General features: G+C 39.7%; 4 protein-coding genes across 11 annotated transcripts in view; 1 reads left to right on the top strand and 3 right to left on the bottom strand.

Annotated features, from left to right (window-relative positions):
- The window catches only part of Cep290 (Centrosomal protein 290kDa), a 79,576-nt gene that overhangs the window by 7,359 nt on the left and 58,904 nt on the right, over positions 1-13,313 (top strand). For 4 of the 7 annotated variants that reach the window (XR_013009797.1, XM_076432095.1, XM_076432096.1 and 1 more), the window contains exons 16-23: positions 44-242; positions 309-514; positions 578-725; positions 794-1,189; positions 1,255-1,421; positions 1,494-1,695; positions 2,078-2,335; positions 2,422-2,502. Coding sequence is in view for 4 of the 7 variants with exons in the window: in XM_076432095.1 (XP_076288210.1) it covers positions 44-242; positions 309-514; positions 578-725; positions 794-1,189; positions 1,255-1,421; positions 1,494-1,695; positions 2,078-2,335; positions 2,422-2,490 (1,645 nt within the window). In the remaining 3 variants the exon portion in view is untranslated. Of the gene's footprint in view, positions 1-43; positions 243-308; positions 515-577; positions 726-793; positions 1,190-1,254; positions 1,422-1,493; positions 1,786-1,862; positions 1,951-2,077; positions 2,336-2,421; positions 2,766-13,313 lie in introns of those variants that run through there. The other 3 variants (XR_013009798.1, XM_076432094.1, XR_013009799.1) reach the window with 3 other exon arrangements.
- Positions 2,771-6,382, bottom strand: Eh (Eclosion hormone). 2 transcript variants are annotated; one of them, XM_076432127.1, is made up of 3 exons: positions 5,402-5,533; positions 3,353-3,451; positions 2,771-3,190 (listed from the first exon to the last, which is right to left on the bottom strand). In XM_076432127.1, the coding sequence occupies exons 2-3, from the start codon at positions 3,447-3,449 to the stop codon at positions 3,018-3,020; spliced, it is 270 nt and encodes an 89-aa protein (XP_076288242.1). In that variant the 5' UTR covers positions 3,450-3,451; positions 5,402-5,533; the 3' UTR covers positions 2,771-3,017. The 2 variants fall into 2 exon arrangements, with proteins under 2 accessions (XP_076288242.1, XP_076288241.1); XM_076432126.1 differs by having other exon boundaries at positions 3,055-3,451; positions 4,774-6,382.
- LOC143212563 (uncharacterized) lies at positions 8,593-11,457 on the bottom strand. The gene is made up of 2 exons (XM_076431472.1): positions 11,388-11,457; positions 8,593-10,531 (listed from the first exon to the last, which is right to left on the bottom strand). Exons 1-2 carry the CDS (start codon positions 11,455-11,457, stop codon positions 9,354-9,356), a joined length of 1,248 nt encoding a protein of 415 aa, XP_076287587.1. The 3' UTR covers positions 8,593-9,353.
- Positions 10,901-13,313, bottom strand: part of Cysu (peroxidase homolog) — a 30,223-nt gene continuing 27,810 nt past the window's right edge. Inside the window, exon 17 of the mRNA XM_076432099.1 lies at positions 10,901-12,465. Coding sequence (XP_076288214.1) covers positions 12,319-12,465 — 147 coding nt within the window. The 3' untranslated portion in view covers positions 10,901-12,318. The remainder of the gene's footprint in view (positions 12,466-13,313) is intronic.

The raw sequence follows: 13,313 nt of genomic DNA, 5'->3' as shown, positions 1-13,313 counted from the left end.
AAAAAGCCTCGACGTATATTTAAATAAAGCTACTTCTCATCAGGCTCGAAGAGCAGCATAAAAGCGAGCTGGAAAGTTATCGAGGCGAATTGAAAAAGTGGCAAACGGAGGCTGATATTATGCGAAAACAATTGTCCGAGAATCGAATGTTGGTGACGAAAGGGAACATTTCTTTGATGAAGGAGCTGCAGGAGAAGGACGACAAGATTAACGAGCTCGGTCTCACCTGCCAACAGCTCCAGGTATTGAAAAAGTACATAAAGTCAACTTAGAAGATTTATTAAATATTTTATTATGTTTCTATGAAGAATGAGCTGGAACTAATGGAGACCAGATCGCAGCGAGCAATAACTCAGCGAGAAACGGAATCGAAAGTGCACGAAGTTACGCAGACTTTGCATCGAGATCAGTCTCAACATGTGGATGCAGTTCGCAAACAGTTGCAGTCGTTGATGGAAAAGGAGAAAACGTATAAACAGGAAATTTCTGAGTTGAAGCAACAGCTTAGTCGCAGGTACTGCATTATTTATATAAAATAATAAATAAAAAGCTAAATAAAGACAAATATTTTTCACAGATACATGGGAGTGAAAGCTCAAGAACGGAAAGCTTCCCAACGCGAAACACAGCTCGAACACAAAGTCAAACTGTTAGAAGCAGATTTGGAGAAAGCACGAGCTCAATTAGACCGCGAGTATTTCGCTCAGGAAGCAAAAAAGGCTAAAGTATAATTCAAAGTTTCACTAATAAATAATAAATGAACGAAGTAAGATTGAATAATTCTTTTGCTCAGACCGCAGAAGAGCTCTTGCTATGGGAGAAGCAAAAGAAATGGCAGCAAACTGCAGAAAAATTGAAACAGAAGCTCAAAGAGAAAACTGAGGAGTATACGAAATTGCTGTCGAGCTATGAGAAACTTCGATTGGTGGTGACCTGTATGGAAAGGGAGAAGTGGTACTTGAAGAGCAAACTGAAAATGGAAAATGGCACTATAGTTGGAGGATTGTCTGCTAGATCTGCGACCACGGCGCAGCAGAATGTTATGGAGCAGCTTCAGAAGGAGTGCCAGATTCTTAGGGAACGTATCAAGGAACTGACCGATAGATTTGAGACCGAGGATAACCAGAAATTGTTGTTGAAGATCGAGGAGCAGAAGAGACGTATTGCTGCTTTGGAAATCATCTCCCAGGTGAGATGTTCATGTATTCTAAACATTGATCAATTCAACCATTTACGTTCGTAAATTTACTGCAGGGTAGCAATTGCGTCACTGTCCAACTAGAAAAGCTAGAAATGACCAAGGACATTCTCGAGAAAATGAACCTGTCTTTGGAAAGTGAGAATTTCGAGCTGCGACTCGAAGTAGAAAAGGCAAACGCTGACACGCCAAAATTGCGAGAGAAAGTTGAACATTTAGAGAAGTGAGTTGAATTATATACAGTTGAGAAAATTAGTCATGTATTATGTTTTAAAAATCCCTTCTTTCCATCTAGATACATCCAGTTATTGAAGGTAGAAAAATCGTCAGATTCGACGTCTAGATTATCAGATAAAGAGTCACCAGAGTACAGTGAGAAGAAATCGAACATCGAAATGGAGAAGACGATCTTTACTTTGAAAAGAATTATTGAAAAATTGCAGATGGAGAACAAACGGCTCAGAATGGGCTCGAAGAAGAATCACGTCGTCCATCAGGCATGGAATTAATATTTTCTTCAGCGATGCCTCTCTAATAGTCAGCGAGTTTTTATCGGTGCAGTACTATATGTAGGAACATGGCATCATGTAATTATTATGCTTGAGGTGTTTTATAAATACTAAAACAGCACTTGGCGATTTTCATTCTCTCTCAATGATTGCAGGCTTCTATTATCTAATTATCCACTTATCTAACTACTCATCTTTCTTCGTCGAGAAGTGTGACTAACGGGTATCACCCAGAGACTAATAGTGAGGCACTACTGCTTTGCACAATTCATTATTTATGCTGTCCAAATAATTTTTAAAATAATTATCTATCAATCAAAAATTTGTTCTACTTGCTTCGAATGAAAACTACAGTCTTCTCCATTTTCAGGGGAAATTATCAGGTAAACAAAACGATTGTTTACTCCAGAAACAGTACGAGGAAGCGCAGAAGCGCGTGGTAGCGTTGGAAACGGATTTGCAGCTAGCAGAGCAAAGACTAGCAGCGCTGCAAAACGTTCAAAAGGATGACGAGAATGGGGAGATTATGGTGTTGAAGGAACAATTGACTCACAAATCAGAGCTCTTAGACAAAGTGAAACATTTATTATCGAGAGCAGCCATTAACGAGAAAGCTCTTCGGCAACGAGTAAATATACGCTTAACGGAAAACACACGAACAAGGCTACAATAAAGGAACATAACATAATTCGCGCGATTGTTTCTCTGTTTCAGGTACAACAGCTGGAATCGAGGCAAACATTGTCGGCAATACCAGAATGTTATTTAACGACTCCCGAATAAAATCTTCTTCCGGTGAGTAATCCGCAGTCTACTGATAAATCTAGCGATACATGAACGAAGCGTGTACGATTTTATGATTATGTGAACTTGGTTGATTGTTGTACAGTTTTTTGGTACTTTCTCATAGCGAATCCGGCAACGAGATTTTTCTACTATTCTCTCGTTGCTCTCTCTAGCCGTCGTTTCAGAATATTTTCGTACTTAAGAGTATGTGTATTAGAGTATGTTTTATAAATACGTTGACATGTGATGCGAAATAAAAGGATTTTCTAGAATGTTTTTGTGCGTCAATAGAGCTGCCATTCTCTAGAAACACACGCATGATACACATACACACATTCACGGTCTGTCACAGTCACAGAGAAGCGATATCATCAATCACAGCGTTACACACCCATCGAGATTCCACCTAAATATGCCTCTATACTTGTATACAAACACAAAAAAAAGAATACTGTTGCAGGCGAATCGCGTTTTCGATCCTCGTTGACCATTGTAGATTGCAGCGATAGTACACTTAGCGGATATTATTCATAATTTTCACTGTCCAATACTTGGAGGAAGGGCTGGATGGTTCTTTCGTCCTCGCAGTCGGGGATCATCTTGCCCTTGTACTTGACACAGGAATCGGCGCAACTCTGCCCGAGGAAGTATGGTCCGAACATTTTCTTGCACTGAGCGCAGTTCCGTATGCACACGCCTGGAAGTCATGCGAAAAAGTTCATGATCTCTGCAGGGAATCCCGGTGCATTTAACTTTCACTTGAACGTTCGCATGAGTTCAGCAATTGTAAACGTATATAGAATGGTAGATTGTTCAAGTGTTCATTGATAATATAATTTATTGATCGTTGGAAGCTTACCAACGGCTCGATCGAAGAGAGAACTTCCAGCAGAGAGTGCGAACATCATTGCAGAGGCTGCGAGGAGGACGAATAGGATGCGAATGTATGAGTTCATGGCTGCAAGAAATAGGAATTTGATTAGGTCAAAGTAGAATCGAATCGTTTATTTATCGGCTGGTCTGATTATCAGCTACTCTATTAGCTACTCAGTTCATCAGCTACTCTGACTATTAGCTACTCAATTCATCAGCTACTCTATTAGCTGCTCAGTTCATCAGCTAGTCTGATTATCAGATACTCTATTAGCTACTCAGTTTATCGGCTAGTCTGATTATCAGCTACTCTATTAGCTACTCAGTTCATCAGATACTCTATTAGCTACTCAGTTCATCAGCTACTCTATTAGCTACTCACTTCATCAGATACTCTATTAGCTACTCAGTTCATCAGCTACTCTGACTATTAGCTACTCAATTCATCAGCTACTCTGTTAGCTACTCAGTTCATCAGCTACTCTATTAGCTACTAAGTTCATCAGCTACTCTATTAGCCACTAAGTTCATCAGTTCATCAGTTAGTCTGACCGTCAGCTACCGAGACTAGTTGGGAAACTTTCCGAGTTTTCGACGCAACACGAGTCCTGGTGAAGGTAACATTTCCAGGATGCAAGAAGTTTCGAGGATGGCCCGAAGCCTTAGCGATATCATATTCACTTTCCTCAATTAATTACCGGTCTCGTGCGGCAGTAAAGAAAGAGACGGCGAGAGAAATCCATGAACTTTCAGGGATATGTCGGAGTCGGAGAAATATTTCTTCGATTCACTGTAATGCAATCACTATACGAACGTCGGTTCGTTGCACCAAACCGATCCTCCTTGAAGTTACAATACAATTTCGCAGAAAGTAAGACCGGCACACTATACTTCGTGTTCCACCAGGAGAAGTACAGTAACGCCTCGATGCATGTTCGAACACTGTCTCCCGCTGCGTCGAACGTAGAGAAGAATAGTGTCGAGATGAGAAAATACTAATTTAACGACGCAACTTCTTTATCCCGAATAATTTTTTAATGGAACATTCACCGAGACACGTTCGTCACGATTTCCCGATTAAAACGAGCCCAAACACAACACAGTTCGAGGTACGTTTGTTGAATCTCGATTATCCGAACTGATCAATGACACACGACTATATCGCGGACGTATTTAATCGTCTGGATCAATCTGTAATAATAGTGTCTCTTCAAATCAAATTCTAAACAAGCGTTCGGATAATAGAGGTCCTACTAAATCGCGGATTACACACTTCAACGTGACTCGAACTGTACCGTGTTGGGTATCATTTTACTCGGAGAAACGTTGCGGAGCTGTTGGCGAAAGATCCATGCAAAACTATTCCGTGACAAAAGAGTTATGTCGAAAAAATTAGCATTGTCTCACCTGGCGCGGAGCAGGTGCGACGTCTCGGTTGACAAATTCCTCAGAGATCCGCACATCTCTGTCACCTCGACGTTACACTCGTTCGACAACTCGAAACGATCCACTAGATTCAACATTTTCGACCGGAGGCGTCCTTGTTCCGCCAGGATCTCGCTGGAGACTTCGCGCCGCACGGTGTATCCGCTACACGGTTTTTTATCCTCGCCCGTACAGATATACGTACGGTTCCCGTTTGTGTTTGTGCGTGTTCCTTTTTTTTCCTTTCTCAAATACACCGTCATTTATAACCGGAATCCCCGGGCGACGCGGCGCTTCCGCGTTCTCCTTAACCGCATTGTGAACACATAAAGATAATAAATATGGATGGTGTGTCTGTTTATCCTCTCTCTCTCGCCGTCTCTCCAGGAAGCACTTGCAGATTCAAGACCAAGGATCGATCGATCGATCGCGGAAACACCGTGATCCACGGCGGATCAATGGACTTGAAGAACTCGTGACACGCGTCGTCGTTCGTTTCGGAACGGTTTTATTAGAGATCCCGATCTTGATCGGCAACGAAACGATCTACGGGAGACGATCACTGTATAGCTCCCGGGCTGATCGCGTGGTATCTCGACAGCGTGTTTACCTGGGGCACGGTTTTGCGATCGGATCGAAGCCGAGGCTGTTGGAATTGATAAAACCAGACGAGTGACACTGAGCACCGGCACGATGACGGCCTTATATATCCGTTCAGGCCAGATTCATCCCTCGGAAAGAGGGAAACCCCGCTGCCAATCTTACCTTAATTCGATTTCTTCGATTTCCTGCCACTCGCTCGATGGGATTCCGTCGCGGAAATTTCGATCGATCGAAACGCGGGGGCTAACCGGTGTAATTGCTTCAAGGGGACTGCTGGAATACTCAGCATCCAGTTGGTCCTAGCTCGTCTTGGTTCGTTTGCTACTGAGTCTACCCAGATATCTTACCGAGATTTTATTTTTCTAGTGGGATGTTGTTAGATCGATCGCTCTCGGAGGTGGATTTAGCGAAATAATTGTGGGGAGCTTCCTGTCTGACGCTGATGAGTAATCGCGTATTGTCTCTTATGGTATATTCCACACGGTTACTGGGAAGGTTTAGTCGTGGAAACGTGATCGGTGGAAATTACGATTAGGTGGTTGCAAATGTAACGTGGTGGGAGATGATTTAGAGGATAGTGTTGGCTGTGATTAATATTTTTAACATTTTGTGCAGTTAACGCGAAACAGTAGAACCATTGGAAACATTTAAAAATGCTGTTATATACAGGGTGGTCCGGCTGTGATTAATCTTTTAACATTTTGTGCATTTATATACAGTTACATGTACAGGGTGGTCCACGCAACTTGCACACCTACAATAACTTCCAAAGTATGCGTTGCGCGAAGAAGTTTTGTATACAGAAGTTGCGTGGTCTGAAGGGGTACATTATGTAGTTTATTTATTTCTTTTACAGGTGGACGCGTAAAGGACATATGAAGGTCAATTTCATCCTTTTAAACGGAATGAGGTATTTCTTAATACGTCAATCGATGCAGCTGGGCGTTCGTTATAAAAAAGTACTAACCCATGTATGTCGAAAAGTTAGTAGTTCAGGAGATATTTCAATTTAAAAAAGTACTACTACTAACCTATATATGTCGAAAAGTTAGTAGTTCAGAAGATATTTCAATTTAAATAACTCCTGAACTACTAACTTTTCGACATACATAGGTTAGTACTTTTTTATAAAAAACGTCCAGCTGCATCGATTGATGTATTAAGAAATATCTCATTCCGTTTAAAAAAATGAAGTTGTCCTTCATATGTCCTTCACGCGTCCACCTGTAAAAAAAATAAATACACTACATAATGTACCCCTTCAGACCATGCAACTTCTGTATACAAAACTTTCTCGTGCAACGCATACTTTGGAAGTTATTATAGGTGTGCAAGTTGCGTGGACCACCCTGTATATTATTTTTAACCTATCATAAAAATAATTTTCTATTTCATTCGAGATTGTTGAAATTCCGGTAGAAAATTGTTATTTTGCATAAAGATCCACAGTATTGTGAACATTTACAAGGACAGTCTCATTATTTTTAAATAAAAGTTTTATACTTCTACCGATATAAAATGTGTGGTTCAAAACAGGTTAATTTTTAGTACAGAATTTAACAAAATCGATTGTAGCACAGTTATTCCAAAGTGTCTTTTGGATCAGCCTGTATAACAAGGAAAAATTAGATCATTCGAACGACAAATATTATGTTTCATGATTTTTTACTACCGCCCAACGATTTTTAAACGTTTGAAAAAATTGTTGATATTAAATAAACTCACATGTGTATTCGGATAATTTGAATGCAGTGCACGGAAGAATTACGAAGTAGTTAAGCTAAACAGTGATAGGGGATTTACAAAGAACATTCACTTTCGTTAAACATTCAAGGATTAAACACCTATCGAATAGTATAGCAACAGCAATTAATTATAGAACATGATTAGAAGATTAGAATTACGTAGACTCGACAAAGAAACATTGTTTTCCTTTTCCAATTTTCTATTTTGGCTGATAAATCGACATAAATTTTCTCAAGTCATTGCGTGCTACTGATTCTAACAACACGTAACATTTCAGAGTCGGTTCACGTACGTCACGTTACAGATCCGCTGACGTGCGCTTCATTCTCAATAAATATTTCATTGAAAACTTTTTACTGAATCGTTCCGCTTCGTCGGAAATATAATTGCAATGATCGGTACAATGTGGTGATCGAGAAAAATTCTTGAAAAACAAAATTCGTTATTGATGCGCGCGTTCTGGGAATACCCGGTACGTGCACGCGACCAACTTTTGGAATTTTCCTAGTGGCATTGCACGTTCACTTTGCATGCTACTATAAACTAGACGAGAAGAATTACTATTGAACGCGTACATATTATATTAATCTGTTTACGTGATTAGGAAGTGAATCATAGAACTTGCATTTTTTATTTGAACAACAATATAACTCACATACATATAGAAACCTACTATAAATAGTATTTATTCAAAGCAACAATTTCTCAATAATGTATAGACAGCAGATTTTATGCATTTATGACAAAAATGGGAAACTGTAGTTTAAGCCTTTGCACTCGGTTGTCCCCTCTGAGGCACCACTAAAGTACCATTATTCAAAATATTGTATCCATTATTACCCAGATAGCACAAAAATGTCTTTAAGACGTGTGTTTGACGTCTAAAAGACGTTCAGGAGACGTTCGTAGGACATTCAGGAGGTCTTTAAGACGTCCCTAAGAAGTCTTGAAGGACCATAAATGTTAATTAAATTAAAAGAAGGGAAGAGTAAAAATATATTTCGACAAAAACGAGTTTAAAGTTAAACCAATAAATGTTGGGTTGGCAAGAAAGTAATTTCGGTATTTTAAGGTGAAATAAAATCGAATTTCTTTGTTCAAGCAATGAACTTTAATCAATAAAATATATTCTTATTTATTCTTTTTAGCAGAAGATCATCGAACAGAAGGAAGAATATCTTATTCATTAAAACTCATTGCTCGCATAAAAAAAATTGGGCTCTATTTCACCTTAAAATACCGAAATTACTTTCTTGCCAACCCAACAACTTTATCAGAAGAACGCATGTGGAATTGACTTAAAAAGTGTAATAAAAATAACAGTTGCAATGAAAATTGCAATAAAAATTATAAAAATTAAATTACAATTACAATTAAAATCATAATAAAAATTGAAATTGAAATTGAAATCGAAATTGAAATAGAAATTGAAATAGAAATTGAAACGTTTAATTTTCCAGATAAATAGCTGCGAGTGCAAAGAGTTAAAGAAATATTTTACATTATTTTCAGGTGCAACATTTTCATTTCGCATAAAAATCCGTTGTCTAATTAACTCCAGTGTGCTAAACAATTATATTTGTCGACTAGTTTCCACTATTAACACTAGATTTACTAAGTGTCACTATTTCATGTCACTTCTCCCAGGCACCTCCTTGGATCCCTTTATTGAAGTCCTTGCTCAACTATAGAACATATCTTTTCTTGACCAGGACGCCGGACAATGCTCACACATGTTTTCTTCTTCTTCGCTTCGACATTTTCTGCCACAATTCTTTTCGTATCTAGCAAATTCCGTGGCATTGTCGGCGAAATACAACAGAATTTCTTCGTCTCTTACCTCGAAGACGACGTTGTACCAATCGTCTACAGTCTGCTACAAAAACATAGTTACTTTTGCAAATATTTTTCCAGGAATCGAAGAATTTCTAGTTCTAATATCATCTCTACACCCTCAGTTTGCTGGAAATTGATGAGTGAAATGAGACGCAACAAAAAGAAGTTTGACCTTTTGACCTTGGAATTAATTTTGCTCTCTTACACTCTGAAATTACTACCTAATTTCTTTACACCCTGTACAAGAAGGGAAAAATTTCATGGGAGGAAAATAACAGTGAAACAAAAATATTTAAAAATCAGAAAATATTTTAGAAATTATTTAGAATTATATAATTTCTGGGCAAACTGGTCACATAATTCTTGTTTTGTTTCTCTCAGTTTCCGTAGGTTTTCGGCAAATAATCATCTTTATCCTCTTCTGGCATCCCGCTCCGTTCCGTGGAACGATTATCACTCTCAGTTTCATTAAATAAACCAGCTCGTTTCCTGTTTCCACCGTACAAGGCTGTCGTCTCCTTTCCAAGCAGCTGCAGCTTTTTCATTATCGGATCGTCCTTAAGAAATTCGTCTAAATTGAACGGCTTTCTGTACTCGTTTATATCGAAAATCGCAGACTTCTCTCCGGTCGATCCGCCATCTTCATTACTCCCCAATTTCCTCGCCGAATCATCATTCTGCGAAATTTCCAATTTCCTTTTGAAACTGTCGCCATTGTCGTTCATCCAGGACACCTCTCCATCCTGATTCTTCCTGTTCGAATTCGCATCCGGTGCCCCAGGATCAACGTCTGTACCCGCCATTTTCTTTTTGCTTAGGCGACGATCCTCCGCGTCCAAACTCTCTTCTCGGATGTCCGAGTAATCCGGAACATCCACGTACGGGATTTTCGATGGGTCGTAGTCTGGGATGTCGGAGGATGTCGTCATCTCAATGTCCCTTTGATGATCCTGTATGCTGATGTACGTCTTCTCTTGTTGTTGCTTTTCTGGGTCCAACGTCCTTTGCTGATTGCGAATTCCTGATCCAGGATTTTTATTATTTTCAAATGTTTCATATGTTTTATATTTCTCGTTGAGATTTGTTGAACTTTCTGGAGTGGATTTGTTACGGTTGTTTGCTGCAGAGTTAGCCTTTGGAATGGAACCGTGTTTCCCTGGCTCCCTAGACGAGAATTCGAATTTGTAAGATCGATCAGACGGATTCAACGTGGCTTGAACTCTCCTCTTCAGGGCGTTTCCAAGGTTCAGATTGATTGCTTCCTTCTGCAACTCGTCTTTCAGTTTGCTCTGATCTTCGTAGCTCAGCTTCGGATGACGATAGAGTCTGTTTCGTTTCGACTTTTTGTTCGAAGAACGTCTCGAACGTCTAATATTTATTATTTTTTGTCGATTATTGAATTTTTCATGTATTCTGACATGGCCTCGAGCTCTCTGATCGATCAGATTGTAAATTTCATTGATATCGTCGTCCTCTACGTGGCGAATAAGTGAATTGATCGATCGATCGACTCCGTTGCTCTGAAAATTGTGAATTTCTCTTAGAATGACGTCACCTGTTGATTATAATTTCTGTTTGGGTAGATTCAATTGTTCAGAAGACAATGTAAAATTTATTTTTATTTTAATATAAAAGATTTATTAATTTATGTCAGCGCTCGGATTTACTTACACGCGACGGCCAAGTTCCGAAGGCTACGCCCCCTCGACCCGGCCGCGCGTCTCGCTACCCCGTGCTAGCCCTAGTTCTACTCCTAGTTCCTAGTTATACTCGCTATTCGTGGCGTCCAGGAGAACTATGGCCGCCACGGGGAGCGAGACGGGCGGCCGGGACGAGGGGGCGTAGCCTTCGAAACTCAGCCGTCGCGAGTAAGTAAATCCGAGCGCTGATTTTGTGGCGATAAGAGGATTTAAGAGGATAACGCGCGAATCGGTGCGGGGAAAGGTGAATTGACAGAAAAATTGATAGAAGTTCCATAAATGGCACTCTTGTTAATGTGACTTTATTCGTTGACGGTACTTATGTACAAAATACAACATATAAACAGGGACTGGGTGTACAGTGGCTCGGGAAACGTTCTTCTGAATGCTTAAAAACAATTTATACGACCACTGAAACTAATTGGAAGACGATCTCGTAAGAACAAATAGAATCGACGAAGAACAAGTATTTCTGCAAAACTATATATATATAAAAATTAATTGGAACAAAGTTAGTTCAGTTACAATTGCAATACGAGCTACGAAACGTCACTTTATATTGAGAGAATTGAATGAAATGATTAATAATTGAATTATACTGGCAAAAGAAATGGTCCTCCAATTAATTTCAGTCTATCAAGGAATTTCTATAGAATTTATCATCAACCAGAGCCACCGTGCACACATACATATATACATAATACATAATACAATAATACTCGAAGCGATCTAAAGTGCTGTTCCTGCATGCCAGACTCACACTCCACACCTTCAGGCCCATCCTCTTATTCGTAATAATCGCGAATGATTCAAGAGGAGGAAACTGGTCTACAACAATGACGGAATGGCGTGCCGTTTCGATAAATAAGGTAAATATATAAGGTAAAGTAGAGTCACACGATATGTACTAGGGCACGTAGATATATGATGCATAAATTACTACACGTATTTAGTTTACTACTTTTAGTCGTTGTCGCATGGTCATTCGCGTGTGTACCGTGAAATGATTGTTCAAATAATCATTTCCCTCGCGACTCTTCTCCATCATTTATTTGACACAATAATTTTTCAATTCTACTGTGTGGATCCATAAAAAGTATGTGAACGTGAAATTACTAAAGACAAAAATCACCTTGATTCTTCAATGATTTTAGCAAATTTTTAAAAATATTTTCCGGTTAAAAATTTCTCATTTTTAAATCGAAATCAACAAAACTGCAATATTTCAACCACGCCATTGCTTCCACAAAACACTACGGTAAAGTCTTGATCCAAGGCCGGATCCTCGGGTCCGTGCTCCGACAAAGATCGTGTAGGGCTACTATTCTTTCGTGACGTCACGTATGCTGTTCTACGCCCGCTAATTGAGGGGGTAGGCAATTTTCTTAGATCAAGACTTTACTGTATTTTGCCAACGTGAACGTTCCTCGACCTCTCACGTAGTTCTCAGCAATGCCCTTTATCGCACGGAGAAGATAATTATAAAATAAAAGTACACGGATATGCTGTTTATTCAACTGTGGATATAATAAATGCAGTGTAGTTTGGGTTTCAAGCGTCGTTTCTAAATTGATGGGTTGGTGGTGGGGGAGACATTTCTGTGATATTCACCCTGGTGCATCGATGCTCCAATAATTCGTGATTACTTTCTGAATCCCAGATACGAGGCAATGCCGTTAATACTCTCAAAGAAGAGGCGCAAGATTTCCTCTCTGTTGTAGTTGTTCCGCACCGGCTTCGGTCTTGTTGGACGTCTTCGCGCGTCATGCAAGTGCTCCTCCACCAATCGCTATAGTACAATATAGGCATACATTGTAGGCGTTAGACAGTGTCGTACGGTGTCGTACTGTGCCGTGGGACTTTTCGATATTTCTTTTTTAATTCCAAAAATTCTTTAAATTCTTAAAATTTGTTGATCGTATTTTTAACAGGTTCTGTATCTCGAATACTTATTTGAACAATTATTAAGAAAACCCGGTCCCCTTCGACCACTGTGTATAAGAGCCATACTTTCAGTGTTCTCAGATTAGGGGAATCTACAGGAATTGAGGGGAGTACAGTACCCCCTCTCTCGTCAGAAATGAGAGTCTCAATCGAGAGATCAATTGTGTCGGCTGGAATTAAACGAATTGAATTATAAATGTTTTTATCGAATGTGAATGTATATCGAATGTGTACTGGTCGAGTTTTAAATGATCGTTTCTATTCCCAATGATTGATCACCGGAGAACAGAACTCGAGAGGAGCATGCAAAGACACGCTCGCCTGGCGGTTGTTATAAATATTTCGAGTATTTGTCAGGTAATCGATATTTAACGCATGACGTTTCTATGCGTGTGTACTATCTACTAGCTAGCGCCAACTAGCGGTTCAACGAGTGATCCTGTGTGCAAGAGTATCGATCGTTTTCGCAACCTGTTAATCCGTGAGGACGTTCGCATACCGCGGCCGCAAACTATACTTTTCTACTGTGTCGACTATGATACGTCACTGGCCAACATTGCGGGATCTAGTCAGTTTTGCGTGTTTTCTGGGAGGAGTCGATTCCCGGGAGTATTTCAAGCAACTTTGTCCTTTGCGAAAATTTTCTACGTCGCTTCGTTAAGGAGATATTAACGAAAAACGCAAACTCAACGG

This window comes from Lasioglossum baleicum, chromosome 10, assembly GCF_051020765.1.
Source record: "Lasioglossum baleicum chromosome 10, iyLasBale1, whole genome shotgun sequence".
NCBI lineage: Eukaryota > Metazoa > Arthropoda > Insecta > Hymenoptera > Halictidae > Lasioglossum > Lasioglossum baleicum.
This window is presented reverse-complemented; position numbering and strand designations above follow the sequence as displayed.